At 41.3% G+C, this 18,558-nt stretch overlaps 1 protein-coding gene across 1 annotated transcript; it reads right to left on the bottom strand.

Moving 5' to 3' along the window:
• Positions 1–1,730: 1,730 nt before the first annotated feature.
• On the bottom strand, positions 1,731–15,911 carry LOC138953263 (excitatory amino acid transporter 1-like). The gene is made up of 11 exons (XM_070325063.1): positions 15,865–15,911; positions 15,287–15,468; positions 14,643–14,717; positions 12,655–12,780; positions 10,415–10,502; positions 9,509–9,642; positions 8,634–8,760; positions 6,784–7,017; positions 5,106–5,296; positions 3,816–3,950; positions 1,731–2,129 (listed from the first exon to the last, which is right to left on the bottom strand). The coding sequence occupies exons 1-10, from the start codon at positions 15,909–15,911 to the stop codon at positions 3,925–3,927; spliced, it is 1,230 nt and encodes a 409-aa protein (XP_070181164.1). The 3' UTR covers positions 1,731–2,129; positions 3,816–3,924.
• Between the last annotated feature and the right edge of the window lie 2,647 nt (positions 15,912–18,558).

The raw sequence follows: 18,558 nt of genomic DNA on the forward strand, positions 1-18,558 counted from the left end.
GAACCAGAGGCAGATTGGCTGACCGAAAAAGAACATTAACCGCACTACTTTCAAAACATTACGCGGACAATATGGTCCGTCCTTTTTATATTTAGTCAAGTTTTGACTAAATGTTTTAACATAGAGGGGGAATCGAGACGAGGGTCGTGGTGTATGTGTGTGTGTGTGTCTGTGCGTGTGTGTGTGTGGAGCGATTCCGACCAAACTACTGGACCGATCTTTATGACATTTTACATGAGAGTTCCTGGGAGTGATATCCCCGGGTTTTTTCTTCTTTTTTTTTTACAAATACCTTTGATGACGTCATATCCGGCTTTTTGTAAAAGTTGAGGCGGCACTGTCACACCCTCATTTTTCAATCAAATTGATTGAAATTTTGGCCAAGCAATCTTCGACGAAGGCCGGACTTCCGTATTGCATTTCAGTTTGGTGGCGTAAAAATTAATTAATGACTTTGGTCATTAAAAATCTGAAACTTGTAAAAATAATTTTTTTTTTTATAAAACGATCCAAAAATAATTACGTTCATCTTATTCTTCATCATTACATTTAGTCAAGTTTTGACTAAATATTTTAACATAGAGGGGGAATCGAGACGAGGACCGTGGTGTATGTGTGTGTGTGTGTGTGTGTGTGTGTGTGTGTGTGTGTGTGTGTGTGTGCGTGTGTCTGTGCGTGTGTGTGTGTAGACCGATTCAGAGTAAACTACTAGACCGATCTTTATGAATTTTTACATGAGAGTTCCTGGGTATGATATCCCCAGACGTTTTTTTTCATTTTTTCGATAAATGTCTTTTATGACGTCATATCCGGCTTTTTGTAAAAGTTGAGGCGGCACTGTCACACATTCATGTTTCAATCAAATTGATTGACATTTTGGCCAAGCAATCTTCGACGAAGGCCGGACTTCAGTATTGCATTTCAGCATGGAGGTTTAAAAATTAATTAATGACTTTGGTCATTAAAAATCTGAAAATTGTAATTAAAATTATGTTTTTATGAAACGATCCAAAATTACGTTTATCGTATTCTTCTTCATGTTCTGATTCCAAAAACATATAAATATGTTATATTTGGATTAAAAGCAAGCTCTGAAAATTAAAAATATAAAAATTATGATTAAAATTAAATTTCATCTTATTCTTTGTAATCAATCAATCGATCAATATAAAAAAAAAGTAACCGAATATAAGAAAGCACACTATTACAATATCTCCTTTTCATCGAGTATTTTCTTTATGTGATGTAATCCAATTGTATTGTATTGTATTGTATTGTATTGTACTTTATTGTATTGTATTGTATTGCATTGCATTGCATTGCATTGTATTGTATTGCCTTGCCTTGCCTTGCCTTGCCTTGCCTTGCCTTGCCTTGCCTTGCCTTGTCTTGTCTTGTCTTGTCTTGCACCGCATTGCATTGTATTGCATTGTATTAGATTGGATTGAATTGTACCGTATCGTATCGTATCGTATCGTATCGTATCGTATCGTATCGTATCGTATCGTATCGTATATGAATGCATTGTATTGCATTGCATATATAAGACATAAGGCATAAGGCATAAGATTTTATTACAACCACGTGCATGTTGCTTGGCTTGAGTACATTCCATATATAATGCATTCCAACACAACAACCGAACAGAGTGCTCACCGAACTGCGTACACACACTCACTTACACCCACACGCACGCACTGACGCACGCACGCATTTACCCCCCCCCACACACACACACACACACACACACACTTTACATTGTACCGCGTTCACATCGTGTCCTCCTCACTTAAAGTACTCTTTAAAGTGCCACTGTTGGTAAAGAAACATAAAACTCCAAATAAAATCTAGATATTTCCATGATAAGAATTGGGATCGAATCCTAATGACACTGAAAAAACAGCAATATAGCAATATCAAATACAGCTCAAGCGTCAACTGTCAAGTTTCCATTATTCCCTTTCTCTGCTTCCTTATGGGGCGAAACGTTAAGATACACCTCAGACATTTTCCTCTCAGCAGCAACAGTTTCATCATCTCCGAAACCCAGAGATGCCTTGCAGTATTGCCACGTCAGAACAGTGCAAAGAACGTGGCTTACGACGTTGGCGGTGCTTCTCATTCGATCTCTGTTGAATAGATAATAATTACATGTCAAAGTGGTCCATTCTCAAGGTAGATGTGTTGCAAAAATCGATCTCTGTTGAAAATAAATATCATAGTTAAAATTTGTATCCAATGTAGGTGTGGGAGATTTGATCTCTGATGAAGATAAGTAATTATCACGGGTCAAAGTAGGTCAATCTGAAGGGAGGTACGTGTTAAAGAATCGATGTCTGTTGAAGATAAACATCACAGGCAAAACTAGATTAATTCCAAGGTCTCTGTTGAATATAAATATCACTATAGTAGGTCAAAGTAAGTTAATTCCAAGGTAGGTGAAGGGGTCCTATGTCTGTTGAAGATTAATAGCACTTGTCATCATTTTCACGAGTTTTCATTCACAAGCACCTGGGAAATAAATCTCATGTTCCCCATGCAATAAATCCCCGGTTACCATAGTTGCAGGAAGCAGGTTATACATGTGGATAATCAAAATCAAACCCAATAGAAACGCTTGGGAATTCTTCGGCTCTTTTCATTGGCGTTTCCCCAGACCTTAAGAGACGACACGACACTGCTTTGCAAAGTTCCAAAAACGAACTGGCAAACTGGCAAAAGTAAACAAAAAACAAAACTACTTCATGAAAGGTCATAAATTCATCACTAACAAATGAAACCTACCGATATGTTTTGTCTTCTTACAAAGTCATGGAGTGCGTGTATCTGTGTTTCGATACACAGACGTTCGGAGAAACACGAACGTCAAATTCAAGTCAAACCAATTGACCCCTGACACACACATTTTGACCCGTGCACAAGACGTTGTATCGATAAACGAAGCGCAAATAAGAAACAATAATAAAAGCAAAGAAAATAGCAACAAGATATGCAACCATCTAACAAAGCCGAGCAAGCAAAATGACAGGTTTAATGAAAAACAAAGAGGCACTGAGTCGGAAACAAGATCGCGATTCTTTCCTTCGCTGCACGACGCAAATCTTCTGTGACCTTTGACCCAACGTAGCTTCCACATTCGATCACTCAGCTTAATATTTACAACTGAAAGCCGAGGGGGTGGAATACCGAGATGAACCTACAGAACTGTGCATCCTCAAACCTGACATATTCATCCCAACATTTTATGAACTCAAAAACACAGAAAGTTGCTTTCACACGCCAGCTTTGATTGCCAGTGGTTATCAAAACGGAACTCGTGTGGTTATCAAAACGGAACTCGTGTTTCAAAGCATGGCTCCCTGTGTTGATTGTGCACTTATTTTCTCACTACCAAAATGATGACAAAAACGATGTTTGTGGTCTGTCAACAACCCATCAAACATCTTATAATATAGGTAAAAGAAGGTAAATTGCAAGGTACGCTCTCAACTGACTTGTTCCACGTTTGAACATACTTTTGTAACCAGGTGTGAACACTGTGTGGAATACCAGATAATTCTACTTGCAAAAGTGTCACACAGTACAGCGTAAACACTATTTTGTGTTCGCCTTGTGTGCTGCATTTGCTAGTAGAGTTATATAGTATGTCGCACAGTGTTCACAAGTGGTTACAAAAACTGTCTTGAAAAGTGGAACACTTTAATTTACAGTGTATGTGTGCGAGATTCGATCTCTGTATAATATAACTGTTTTCACGACAGGAACTGTACCTTTACACGACATCTTAGGTAAGAGGAAAAAAAGGTGAGACTCACGAGAACCACTCCAGAGCGATGATGATGCCGATGTTGGCTGGAGCGATATCCATGGAGTCGAGAATCATCAGGATTGTGACGATACTGGCGCTTGGAACGGCAGGAATTGCTACAGACCCCACTGATGCAAGGAGACTGCGAAAAAAAGAATCGTGTTTGCATGACCGTTATGCCATGATAAACCAATCTCTAAGCACCTCATGGCGATGAAAGTCGCTTGTTCATTCCAATGCTTGTTATTCTCTCAGGTGCCAGGAGATCGGTTCCGCCGGTCATAGACCATTTATCCTGGACCACCAACTAGCTCTCTCTCCGCTCTTTCTCTCTATTACGAGGTAGCGCCTCTCGCATTTAGGAACCTACGCTTACATGGCCTTTCAGAAATCAGGGGGATGTCATATCCGGTGTCGATTGTAAACATGGACGAAGTTGCCGAGGTAAGTTCTGAAAATGCTAAAATAAACGCAGCAAAAGTGCATATGGAACATGTTTTTCGATGAGTTTTGTTAAGTTTAGTTTGGAGTTTTGGAAAATCCAGTTCATTGTCACCTCCCATTGTCACAAATAACTGGAGCGTGCTTTCTATTCACTGTCTTCGAATCGCTGGCCTTTCAAACCGGACGTCACGCGCCCCTGAAAGTCGAGAGTCGTAACCTCGAAGGGTCACGTGACGAGTTGGCGGTCCAGGCTATTTGGTCTCTGCGCCGGTCAAGGACTACTAAAGGGAAGGTCCCTTTAGTTGTCCTTGGCGCCGGTGTAACTCTCACCTACTCTACTGCACATGCTATATGCATTTAGAGCGCTTACTTCCTTGTGTTTCTCATACCTTAAAATAGCGCTTTGCCTCATTTGTTTGCTAGTTTTGCATGACAATGTTCTGATTTACACGTTCAACACTCAACGGCAGGAATCGTTACAGACCCCACTGAAGTGAGAATGCTGCACACAAAAATATACGTTTGCACGACAGTGTTCTGATTTACAGTATATATAGAAAACATAACGACAGGAATCGCTGCATAACCCACTGAGGCAAGAAGGCTGAGAAAGAAGATGCATGTATGTTTGCATGATAGTGTTCTGATTTACATGTAGAAAACACAACGGCATGACTTGCTGCAAATCCTACTAAGGCAAGAATGCCGCCAAAACAATATGCTTGCATGACAGTGTTCTAATTTACATGTAAATGAAATGAAATGGTTCCTGCTTGCAAATCAAACTCTTGTCAGCTACAGAGGACAAAACTGATTTTGCTTCAGACAATTGGAAAAACTCAAGAAACCTTACGCGATGAGAATAATGTTCCCAGTATTCGCAGAGCCTTGCAACTGTGCAATGTACACAGACGTGCAGCAATAAACATGGCGCTGCCATCACGGTTTAAGGCCGTTGCCAAGGGAACGACGAATCGGGACACACGGTGGTCGACCTTGTGACGAGTTTCCACACAGGTCAGCACTTCCGGCATTGCCACCGCTCTGGTTGGAAAAAATAATTACAATGATGATGATGTCGACAATGAAACTAATTAAAATCATCATCATCATCATCATCATCGTCATCATCATCATCATCATCATTATAACGAAGATGATCATGCCAATAACTATAACTACAACATTAGTGTCTTCTTCTTATCGATCGGAGCATGTTCATAGGTGATCTTTTATTTCTTCTTGTTGTGATCGCTTGTGTACAACTGGTGTTTTTGTAAACTCTTATTTTGCTTATTTCCGTCTGTAAAGATAGTAATTTTAATTGATTTTGCTTACTTTAATGATAGTTGCTCGGTGTGTGTGTGTGTATGTGTGTGTGTGTGTGTGTGTGTGTGTGTGTGTGTGTGTGTGTGTGTGTGTGTATGTGTGTGTATGTGTGTGTATGTGTGTATGTGTGTGTGTGTGAGTACAAGTGTCAGATGTCTTTTGTCATATGTCAAGCCTTCGTAAAGGTCGAACGTAAAATAATAACCTCGCAAAACTCTTTTTTGTTAAGGATCACCACTGCAAGCTTAGGCCCAAAAAAAAATAGGTGTGGTTACGGTAACATAGCCAAAAAAAATAGGATAGGTAGGTAGGCAATCACTTTTTTTTTTTTAACTTTTTTTCTAATGTGTACAAATTAAACCTACCGTACTTTCCGGGTGACAAGGCGCTTTGTTATCTAAGACGCACCCCCTTCTTTTAAAAAAAAAATTGTAATCCAGTCACCCATTGGACGCAGGGGGCCAATAGGGGCACCAAAATGACCCAGTTTTTGCCATGAGAGGTGGTTCCCCTGTCATATCTGAGAGAGGAAACACTTCCTGCATCGGGGTCAGTGACCGGTCAGTGACCAAAGGCATTGTGATAGCTGGGTGGCCTTGTTAAAAGACACGACCTTCTTCCCAGGGGTCAATGACCCAGTTTTTGCCATGAGAGGTGGTTCCCCTGTCATATCTGAGAGAGGAAACACTTCCTGCATCGGGGTCAGTGACCGGTCAGTGACCGAGTTTAACAGAGTGGAAATCTGTGTGTGCGGCCAGATCAAAGGCAGGGCAGTACCTAGTAGCTGAAACATGCATTATCACAAGTTGTTTGACTGGTACTCAAGCGGTCTCTTTGATTTTTTTCGTATTTCATACACGGATTAGGCGCTTCGTTATACAAGACGCAGGGGTCGAACTCGAGGAAAAAAGTCGCGCCTTATGACCCGGAAAGTACGGTACTTGACAGGGAAATAAGTGTGCGACACGGGCGCTTTCGCTTTCATTGCGTTTTTTGCACTCGGTTTTTTGTTTGTTTGTTTGTTTTTTTGTTGTTGACAAATGTAATAAAAAGTTATAGGATCGGCCCCTAAAAATAGGGTAGGTCGGGTTACCGTAACCACACCTATTTTTTTTTAGGCCTTATAGCTTGTTTTGATTCTGACTATATTTATCATGTGTAAGTATGCCAATCAATTGTTGAATAGAACCCAAACAACTTACGAGTTGGATGAAGCTAAAGTAGTGATGATGGCGCGTGACGCCTGGACAAGAAAAACGAAGGGATTTTTGCGCTGGAAGACGAGATAGATGAGAGAGGTGAAGATGGCGCCGACGAAGACATCGCCGATAACCTGAGCGAGGACGAGATAGCCCAGTCCCTTGAAGACGGTGACCAGGTCCGTGCTGCTTCCGATGGCTTTGGCGATCAGACTGGCCACCCCTAGAGGCATAAACCTGTAACATAATTATACACTTATACATGCACGCGCACGCAAGCATGCACAGCGGCACATCCGCATCCATGGCGCGCACGTACGCACGCACGCTTGTACCTACGGCGCACACTCACGCACGCACACACGCACACACACACACACACACACACACACACACACACACACACACACACACACACACACACACACACACATGGTTTTGTAGTCATTTGGGGTCGGCTGTGTATCAAAATTCCATCTTGCTCAAAACACAGGCATTTGCAATTGGGGTCTCTTTTGTTTTACGTGTTAGAATGTTTGTTAAAACTTCAATGAACGTAAATGCCATTCTAAAGTGTGAAAACTCAATGTAAGAAAGAATGGAAACATGGTTCTTTTTTAATAGCAACAATTACAGTTAATTCATTGCGAAAATGTTGATTTTGAGTACCTGCTTGCACTATTTTGAATCACTCGGAGAGAAAAAAACCAAGTCGCGTAAAGTGATTTAAAAACATTCAGTCAATCTGTCGGCATCAAAGTAAAAGATGAACACCAAAAAACAGTCATCGCGGAGACTATATTAATTGAGATAGTCTCGACTAACCACACCCGAAGACCGACACGGGTCACGCTAGTCTCCACGAAGCGTGCGAGCGCAGTACGTACTACTTAACCTATTTACTGCAATTCTGAGCACATTCTTTCAGTAAACATGACATAGCTATACAAAATGTAATATGTTAGTGAAAAATCGATTTTAATGACAACTTAGAAAGCAAACTAATTAACGTATTTTCAAGCTGCCGAGCTAAAATTCAATCCCGGCATAGTCCGGACTTCTTCGAAGATTGCTTGAACAAAATGATTGAAAAATGAGGGCGTGACAGTGCTGTCTCAACTTGCACAAAAAGCCGGATATGACGTCAACAAGACATTTATCGAATAAATGAAAAAGTGTTAGGGGGATATCATACGCAGGAACTCTCATGTGAAGTTTCATGAAGATTGGTCCAGAACGGTTTTCTCTGAATCGCTCTACACACACACACACACACACACACATACACGCAAACACGCACATACACATACACATACACATCAGTACACACACACACACAAACACACACACACACACACACAAACACACACACACACACACACACACACACACACACACACACACACACACATCACACTCGTACGGATTTGAAAGAAGTTTCGGAGTTTTGCCAACCGTCCATGCCAAAGGAATATATTATTATTATTATTATTATGAACATTTGTGCGCCTAATCTAAATATAGCCCTAGGCGCTTACAAAATATAAAATACATAGTGAACATTATACGAAACACAAATCGACAAGGACTCATACACTCGCAGACAGGCGCACAGCGAGAACGCGACGCACTCACTCATACCAACTACAGGCACATGCATTCTAGACGGAAAAACAGTCGTAAATAAATAAATAAAGTATTGGATACATAAAGTTTGTTGAGAGAAGAAGAATAGAGCTGGAAAGGGAAGAAGAAATATATCCTTAATTAAGCATGGACTTTGGGTATCCACCCTTGCTGGAGGGCGGTAGACCCAGAAGCTTCATGAATCATATACAGGATGTTATACTGACCATATCACCCGCCGTAGGAGACACATGATAACCTCGGCAGCAGCCCCAAAGAAGTTGAGAAAGGGGCGGGCTATCTCTCCCTGCTGTGCTGCCGCCATTCCTAGGGCTGCGCTCACTATCACCAGACCTGCATAGTGACATACAGATAACATTTTATACTCGTAACGCCTGGCGCTCACCTATGTAACTTCAGCAGGACAGACGACGCACTGCAGATCATCCCAGTCCGCTACACGTGGCGTGAAAGTAAAACAGGCCAAGTACTCGTCATAATCCCTATCGCAGCATCAATAATTATGCAGTGCGTCGTCTGTGTCGCTGAAACTGCGCAGGTATATTCTGCCCTTAATAAGCACATCAATGTTAAGCTCGATTTATACAATTCTTCAGACAGACATCAAATTTGCTGAAATAATTTATTATTATTTTATTTATTTACGAGGATTTATATCACGCACGTATCTCACCACACAAGGCGACTCAAGGCGCATGTTACCTATTAATGCCGTGTGAGATGGAATTTTTTACACAATATATCACGCATTCACATAACCGTGTTTCCCATCCTTTAAGCCTGTCATTGATTGGGCGAAGTCCATTTCGCGAAGTGTACTTCACGAAGCTGCAGGGCTGCACGAAGCTGTAGCACTGAATCAGTTTTAGTTAAAAGATTTTGCTAAAATATTCCGAAGGTGACTTCGGGTTCAATTAAGGACAACCTTTTGGAGAAAAAAAAGGAATCTACTGTAGACTTAAAAACAGTTCCCCAACAAAGAAACTTCTGGATATGCTTTGGAGACAATCAATGCAATGAATGTTCCGCACACGCCAGGAAAATGATATCACCAACCGATGGTACCCTAGGTCGTACCTACCTAAGATGTTACTCCCACCAGAAGTACCGAGGTAGGGCACGTGCTCAGTCTCGTTGGCAGAAATGATGTTTTCTCTGTAGCGTGTCTGAGTCTTCTGGAAGCAGGCCGTCACTATATTATCTGGTGCCAGATTTCTACGGAAAACAAGAGAAACACAATCTCATATGACCCACCTTTGTCATTGGTTGTAGGAATCAGGAACAAATTATCTGCTGCTCTGGCTCCGTAGAAGTTCAAGAAAAAACAATCATTTTGAACATTTTGACTCCTTCTCGAATCCACTTGAAATTTGACCAGGACCAACCAGACTTGGGTCATGTCTGGGAGTCATCAAGTAATGGGAGTTTCTGAAGTTTCAAAGCTCAAGCTTCAAAATATTCCAGCATATTCCAGAAAATTCTTCATTTGTTTTCACCCGAATAGAATCCCGACGTGACCTTGCAATTTGAATGGGGTCAATCCGACCAAGGCCATGTCTGAAGGTCATGAAACCCTAGAAGACAGTATGTACATTTTTACAGCTCTAACTTTAATAACATCAGTGAAAACATCAATGTTTTTCGTCTACGGACGAAAAGAGATCGAGTGAAATAGAGAGAGAGAGAGAGAGAGAGAGAGAGAGAGAGAGAGAGAGAGAGAGAGAGAGAGAGAGAGAGAGAGAGAGAGAAAGAGAGAGAGAGAGAGAGAGAGAGAGAGAAAGAGAGAAAGAGAGAGTTGGACAGACAGACAGACAGACAGACAGACAACCCGAGAGACAGACAGACAGGCAGACAGAGAGACAGACAGGCAGACAGACAGACAGACAGAGACAGAGAAGGAGGCAGACAGACAGGCCGATATATTTTGTAAGCGATGGGTGTAACAGTGTCACCTTATTTATGTAATTTAACGTATCACACAGCCTACCTGATGAGGTCAGCAAAGAGATCAGCTGTCTGGAGATTCCCTGTGTCCACTACCTTACTGTCCCTGTCTCCAGCTTCTTCACTAACGCCTGTATACAAATAACAAAATACAATTCTATTGGCATATATCATAACATCCGGGCCCTGGAGTACGAGTAGTTAAGCATTCTTACACGCATATATACATTTCTCAAAACTACAATATACTGACCCCCCTCCCCCCTAAAAAAAAACCCAAAACAAAACAAAACAAACAAACAAAAATAACAACATCAAAAAAACAATAAAAATACGATTTCTATCCGCTTACAACATACAATCCTGGACCTGGTGTGGGTAAGCATTCTTACACGCATACACTCCTCACAAATACAATACACCGACTACCAAAATAAAGCCCATGCGGATCAGAAGATTAGTGTTATTTAGAATAAATAAAGCGAACGACGAAGAAGAAGAAGAAGAAGAAGAAGAAGAAGAAGAAATAAAGTTTAAATTTGTATGAGTGCGCTCAGATCGCTCTCTCGTGCAGTCGGTCCCTTATGCGGGATGGGTTACACCTTGGAGTAACTTGTTCGGCGGATGGGTCGGAATGCACGTGAGAGGGATCCTGTATCGTGTGGCAGTTGTGTGTGTATGGTCTAGTGAGTAAAATATTCCTACGCCTAGATATGTGATTGTTAGCTTTTGTATTCAGTGTAGTCAGTCAGCTTTTGTACACCGGCGCAGCAGCAGCAAAGTTTTTGCCAGCAAAGCTGACTTGGAAATTTTTACTCAGTTCATTTTACTTCATTTTTTTATACGCAGCAGTGCAAAATGACTGACAGAGACAGTTCCAAATTCAAGTTTGACAAGTGGGTCAAACAGCTCCCTTCTACGGTGGCAGAAATTTTGGTGGAGGCCGGTTTTGACACGCACATCGCACTGGTAAATGCCACGAGGGCCAGTGTGACTGAACTCAAACTAAAGCCGGGCCACCATGTTGCTACTTTGGCTCTGATACGTGAACTTCAGGGCGACGATTAACCAAGAATATGTACACTTGGCAGACATGTACAAGGAAAAACACTCACAAAATGACAGAAAGGCGTATCTTGCCTATACTATAACTTATAGGTGACTGGTGTGCTATTCATTTCAAACAGCAGAAAAAAAATTCTTGATCGCGTAACAAGAAACATTCTTCCATACATCAGTGGAACCATGTTAAGACCAGAAGACCCCAGACTCAAGATTGTACTGTCCCAATAAGAACAAGGAAAGCTGCCTCGCAGAGAATCAGGCGCTTTGGTTCAGACTTCTGGTATGTGATGATGATAATTAGTTTTAACGTCCTCTTTGAACCATTTGGCCTATCTTGGGACAGGTAGAGTTAATATGCTTTGTGTGGGGACAAGACACTGGAAAAACATGCAAACAGAGAACACATATGATCGTGTTATATATCTGGAAGTCTGTTGTTGCGATATTTCAAAATGGGGATGGAAGTAATGATTGTGTACGCGGAATATGGTTGGACTGGAGCGGTTTTGTAGGCTTGTTTGCTTTTTATGTATGTAGAATATGTTTATATTTGTGGCTAAATAAGTTAAAAAAAATATAAAATAAAAAAAAATCATAAAAACAGAATCTTAATTTAGCCAAAGGAAAATATTGAAATAACTTGCTAAAATAATATATCAGAATGGGGAACTTAAGTTCAGGTAGGAGGGCAGTATTGTGCTTAAGCCTTGTTTGATCAATTGAGTAGAGCTATGCTTTGTGTTTTAGGCGCTTTAGTTGTTGTTCTGGTATGTGTCCAAGTGGAGGACTGGACCGGGTTTTATCCCATGTCAAACCGGCACGGTTGGCCTAGTGGTAAGGCGTCCGCCCCGTGATCGGGAGGTCGTGGGTTCGAACCCCGGCCGGGTCATACCTAAGACTTTAAAAAATTGGCAATCTAGTGGCTGCTCCGCCTGGCGTCTGGCATTATGGGGTTAGTGCTAGGACTGGTTGGTCCGGTGTCAGAATAATGTGACTGGGTGAGACACGAAGCCTGTGCTGCGACTTCTGTCTTGTGTGTGGCGCACGTTATATGTCAAAGCAGCACCGCCCTGATATGGCCCTTCGTGGTCGGCTGGGCGTTAAGCAAGCAAACAAACAAACAAACAAACAAACAAAAAGCCTTCCCCGATCTGAGAGGGTGAATTTTATTGTTTTCACGGGAAGGAGTGTGCCTTTAACTTCTCTATCATCCACTACTACCTGGCCTGACGATGGCAGCGAGAAGAGTGCCGGCGACAGCCCCGACGACGTTGGTGGTGACGATATAGGTCAAGGCCACAATGCTCACCCGTCCGCTGTCCTTCGGCTTCAGACTGGCCGTACCTGTGTGATAAAGACTTTTTAGTTAGTTGGTAGCAAGTCAGTTAGTCAGTTTGTTTGCTTGTTTGTAAGTAAGTAAGTAAGTAAGTAAGTAAGTAAGTAAGTAAGTTAGTTAGTTAGTTAGTTAGTTAGTTAGTTAGTTAGTTAGTTAGTTAGTTCAAGTGAGTGGGAGATTGAGTGAGTGATAGTTCGAGTGAGTCAGTCAGTCAGTCCGTCGGTGAGACGCTTGACGCTTTGACACTTTATTGTCAGTAGCTAATAAAAGCCTTATAGACAAGGTAAAACAACAATTTCTGCATCATTCATAAAAGGGGTAAAAGGACGAATGAACAAAACATTAATAACAACAAAAACATAGCAAACTAGTTTATGAGTACGAACAAACAAACACACCGACACGAAAGCCATAGGTAAACAAAAATATCTAAGACTAAGGGTAAAAAGCAAGGTATAGTATGTACACACAAAGGAAAATACTGATCCAACAGTTAACACACACTCATAAAACCAATCAATCTGCAGACCACAAATATTTAAAACCAATAAACCACTAGTCGGCGTTACCCTCGCGTGACTAGTAGGGGAACATGTCTAAATACATATCTATACAAAAACAACAATGGCTGCAGACGAACAAACACACACACACACACACCCACACACACACACACTCACACATATACGCTTATATAGACTACACCCGCACACGTGTAAATCCACGCGTATACATGTACACGCAACCCGATTTAAATGAGAAGACCATCCAGTCCAACATTTGCGTACGTAAAAATTACATTATACATCATTTCAGCTTGACTCATCTAGTTTCTTTTTGCGCATGTTTAGTGCCTTAGAAATAAATTGTGCAGTTGCTTCGAGTACACTTTCTTCATCCAGGGCTGTCGGTGAGGAAAACAGAGTGAGGGAGTGAATGAGTGAGTGAGTGAGTGAGTGAGTGAATGAGTGAGTGAATGAGTGAGTGAGTGAGTGAGTGAGTGAGTGAGTTAGTCAGTCAGTGAAAAAACTGAGTGAGTGAGTGAGTGAGTGAGTGAGTAGTGAGTGAGTGAGTGAGTGAGTGAGTAAGTGAGTGAGTGAGTGAGAGAGTGCGTAAGCTAGTTAGTTAGTTAGTTAGTTAGTTAGTTAGATTTTTAACTGAAGTCAACCATGACACTGTGACATATCAATCAATATGAGGCTTATATCGCGCGTATTCCGTGGGTACAGTTCTAAGCGCAGAGATTTTTTTTTTTTTTTTTTTTTAATGCAATTTATATTGCGCACATATTCAAGGCGCAGGGATTTATTTATGCCGTGTGAGATGGAATTTTTTTTACACAATACATCACGCATTCACATCGGCCAGCAGATCGCAGCCATTTCGGCGCATATCCTACTTTTCACGGCCTGTGTGTAAACTGTGAAATATCCTTGGAAGGATGATAACGTCGATAACTGAAGTAAACCAAGACACTATCACCGGCCTATGCACCGGCACGGTTGGCTTAGTGGTAAGGCCTCCGCCCCGTGATCGGGAGGTCGTGGGTTCGAACCCCGGCCGGGTCATACCTAAGACTTTAAAAAATTGGCAATCTAGTGGCTGCTCCGCCTGGCGTCTGGCATTATGGGGTTAGTGCTAGGACTGGTTGGTCCGGTGTCAGAATAATGTGACTGGGTGAGACATGAAGCCTGTGCTGCGACTTCTGTCTTGTGTGTGGCGCACGTTATATGTCAAAGCAGCACCGCCCTGATATGGCCCTTCGTAGTCGGCTGGGCGTTAAGCAAACAAACAAACAAACCGGCCTATGCCTTTGTCTTTACTGTGGTATAGCTGTTACCTGTACTAACACTCGTGAAAATAAACTCACCAGTAATAATGCTGCTGACAATGAGAGGTAGGACAGCAGCTTTCAGCATCCGCATGTACAGCTCTCCCGGTAACCCTGTAATAGACAGTTACGCATGTTAAAATGCACACACACGCACGCAATCTCTCACGCACTCACACACAAACGCGCACAAACACACACGAACACGCACGCACACACACACACACACACACACCGGCACCCACACACACACCCCACACACACACACACACACCCACACACACGGATGTGCGCTTGCCCTCATGTATTCACGCGCACACACAAACAACCTAGCTATAATAGGTAAGCAAGTAGAGAGAAATGGCAGGCAGAACTTTGTCATCTAGGTCGGTCGTGATAGTGGTGATTAAGTTGATATATAAATTATATATAATATGCACACCGTCTGAAATCGGGATTTGTTCTTTCCCTTAGTAAATGTTGATACTATACGCGTGAGCGGGCAAATAGTTTTTCAATGTGTATGTTTTATAACCTTGTTGACTTTCGCGGGGTAACAATCACGACCAGGAAAGGACCGTGGGGTTTGTCAAGGGGTACTGGCTCTGCAGACCTCACGCATTACTAACACTAACAGTAATCTCGACTGTAAAAGAAGAAGAAGAAGTATCAGTCTGACTCACCGACCCATATTAGGGGAGTAGATGACGCCTTGGCAGCGTACAGGGAAAACCCGATGACAAAGCCCACAGCCGCTCCGACAATGGTGAGCACGAGCAAGGCGCCTTCCCACGCAAAGAACCGTTGGCAGCAGGTGGCGCGGACCTTGCGTGAAATGTCGTCTGCTTCTTTCGCTGCTTCAGCGCTAACACAATAATTGTAAGAGAATGGTCAAGCAGGTACTTTCTGCGGAAATCCTTAAGATTAAAAAATAAATTAAAAAAATGTTGTGCTTGTAATTATTCATTATCCTTTTCAACATACTAGCCAGAATTGATCTTACTGTTTAAAATACAGTCTTTCCCGTGTAAGGCGATTAGAGTCACGATCTCAAATTAATCTGTCCAATCGTTTTACAAGGACGTTAATTTTGGCATGTGCTAAATTGGATGGATGGTCTTCTCCCGTGTAAAAGCCTAGCTTGATCTGAGATGGTGACCCAAGAGTTCACGCACAGACATGACGTACTAAGAATCAACATTGGATGTGGAGAGCTTTTGTGTTACGATCGATGACACTTCTGCCGAGTAGGCCTACTTACGAAAATATCCGGTTGTCCTGCTGTAAGGTGAATGATCTTGCAGGCATTCTGTGATTCCTGCACTTTTCTATGTGTCAGCAAAAACATAACAAGTCGCGTAAGGCGAAATTACTACATTTAGTCAAGCTGTGGAACTCACAGAATGAAATTGAACGTAGTCCGCCGCTAGTGCAAAAGGCAGTGAAAGTGACGAGCCTGTTTGGCGCGGTAGCGGTTGCGCTGTGCTTCATAGCACGCTTTACTGTACCTCTCTTCGTTTTAACTTTCTGAGCGTGTTTTTAATCCAAACATATCATATCTATATGTTTTTGGAATCAGGAACCGACAAGGAATAAGATGAAAGTGTTTTTAAATTGATTTGGAAAATTTTATTTTGATCATAATTTTTAATTTTTTTAATTTTCAGAGCTTGTTTTTAATCCAAATATAACATATTTATATGTTTTTGGAATCAGAAAATGATGAAAAATAAGATGAACGTAAATTATAAAAAAAATATTTTTTTTTACAATTTTCATTTTTAATGACCAAAGTCATTAATTAATTTTTAAGCCACCAAGCTGAAATGCAATACCGACGTCCGGCCTTCGTCAAAGATTGCTTGGCCAAAATGTCAATCAATTGGATTGAAAAATGAGGGTGTGACAGTGCCGCCTCAACTTTTACAAAAAGCCGGATATGACGTCATCAAAGACATTTATCGAAAAAAATTTAAAAAAATGTCCGGGGACATCATTCCCAGGAACTCTCATGTCAAATTTCATAAAGATCGGTCCAGTAGTTTACTCTGAATCGCTCTACACACACACACGCACACACACACACACACATACACACATACACCATGACCCTCGTCTCGATTCCCCCTCTATGTTAAATGTAAAAACAACGCCAGCTAACTTCGTCTTTTTTGGAGTCGGCGTTTTGACTATCTAGAGTACCTTTTCCCTTGGGCTAAACAATGCGACGTAAACTAAATCGTGTTTGGAATATATAATATATAATGTAATATATAATATATATATATAATATTCCGAAGGGTTAAGTGTTGTATCTTTATGCAAACCTTTGGCATAAACAAATGTGTTAAAGTACTTACGCATAAGTGAAGAGACATTAGAATGATACTTTTGCCTGTTCACGGCGCGAAAAAGTATCCATTTTGTTCGAACTTTGAAATTACGTCACCAGCGACGAATACGTCACTACAAGATACGTATACCTTTGACGTAATAACTTTGGAATTCGCACGTGTACATTTGTTTTGATTACAATCAAAACGAAAGTAGATCTAAGCTTGAATGTAAATTTTATCTTTGAAATATTTGCTTTGTGATTCGTAACTGAAATAACCAAGCATGAGAAATTGCAGTTGTGATTCATAAGGATAGACCAAACACTCAAAGATTATTAACATTTAAATACATGTACTAACTAATAAATATCATTACTGACTAAACACCTATCACTGTATAACAAAACTTTCGTCGTAAAGATGTAAAAAGCTACATTCCTCTTAAAATCTACAACTGCAACAGGAGAAATAAACACTCATAACATAATTTTTTGTTTTAAATTGAAGAAATAAAGAATGAGGAAAAAAAGAGAATAAATGAAACTGATATGGACCAGTTGTGTATTTTTCTGTGTCTAATTTTTGCTCAATGTCTATTAAAGATAATTCGTTCCAATAAGGCATAACGGTTAACGAAAGAGAGAAGAACAACCAAACACAAACTGAAGCTTCTTCGCCAGAAAACAAGCTAGTTATCAACATAAAACAAAAACAGATCTATATTAGGTAACCTTCCCCTACATACCTAGGGAGACAAACCTCACCCTGCGCCCTCGTTAAATCAATCAGTCAAGTATTGACTGAATGTAAGCAAATACCCTCAAAAGTGTGTACATCAATTTTCAGAAAAATACACTTAGTAGTGTTTGAGAAATTCTCTGCGCACACATACACACACACACACACACACACACACACACACACACACACGCATATATATATACACACACACATACACACACGCACACACACACACACACATATATACACACACACATACACACACATACACACACACACACACACACACACACACACACACATACCTAGGAAGACAAACCTGACCCTCCGCCCTCGTTTAATCTGTCAGTCAAATATTGACTGAACGTAAAAACTCTTCTTGGTGTTTTTTTCAGGGTACACAAGGCTGCATGCCAAATGAAAAATAAAAGACGAGTACAGAAACACACGCACAAACACCCCCCCACACACACACACACACACACACTGGCACACACGTATGCACGCACGCACGCACACAAACACGCATACGCGCGCGTGCAAACACATATACAAATCGAGAGAGAGAGAGAGAGAGAGAGAGAGAGAGAGAGAGAGAGAGCGAGAGAGAGAGCGCGAGAGAGCGAGAGAGAGAGCGCGAGAGAGCGAGAGAGCGAGAGCGAGAGGAAGAGAGAGAGAGAGAGAGAGAGAGAGAGAGAGAGAGAGAGAGAGAGAGAGAGAGAGAGATCAAATCAAATCAAATCAAATCAAATCAAATCAAATCAAATTTTATTTTTCGAGGGTTGTGGCATAAGCAATACAACGAGCTTTTTTTCAACCAGCCCTCGCCCAGAGAGGGGACTAATCTAATCACATATTTACACGGATATTAACGTAGA

This window comes from Littorina saxatilis, linkage group LG17 (assembly GCF_037325665.1).
Source record: "Littorina saxatilis isolate snail1 linkage group LG17, US_GU_Lsax_2.0, whole genome shotgun sequence".
Lineage (NCBI taxonomy): Eukaryota > Metazoa > Mollusca > Gastropoda > Littorinimorpha > Littorinidae > Littorina > Littorina saxatilis.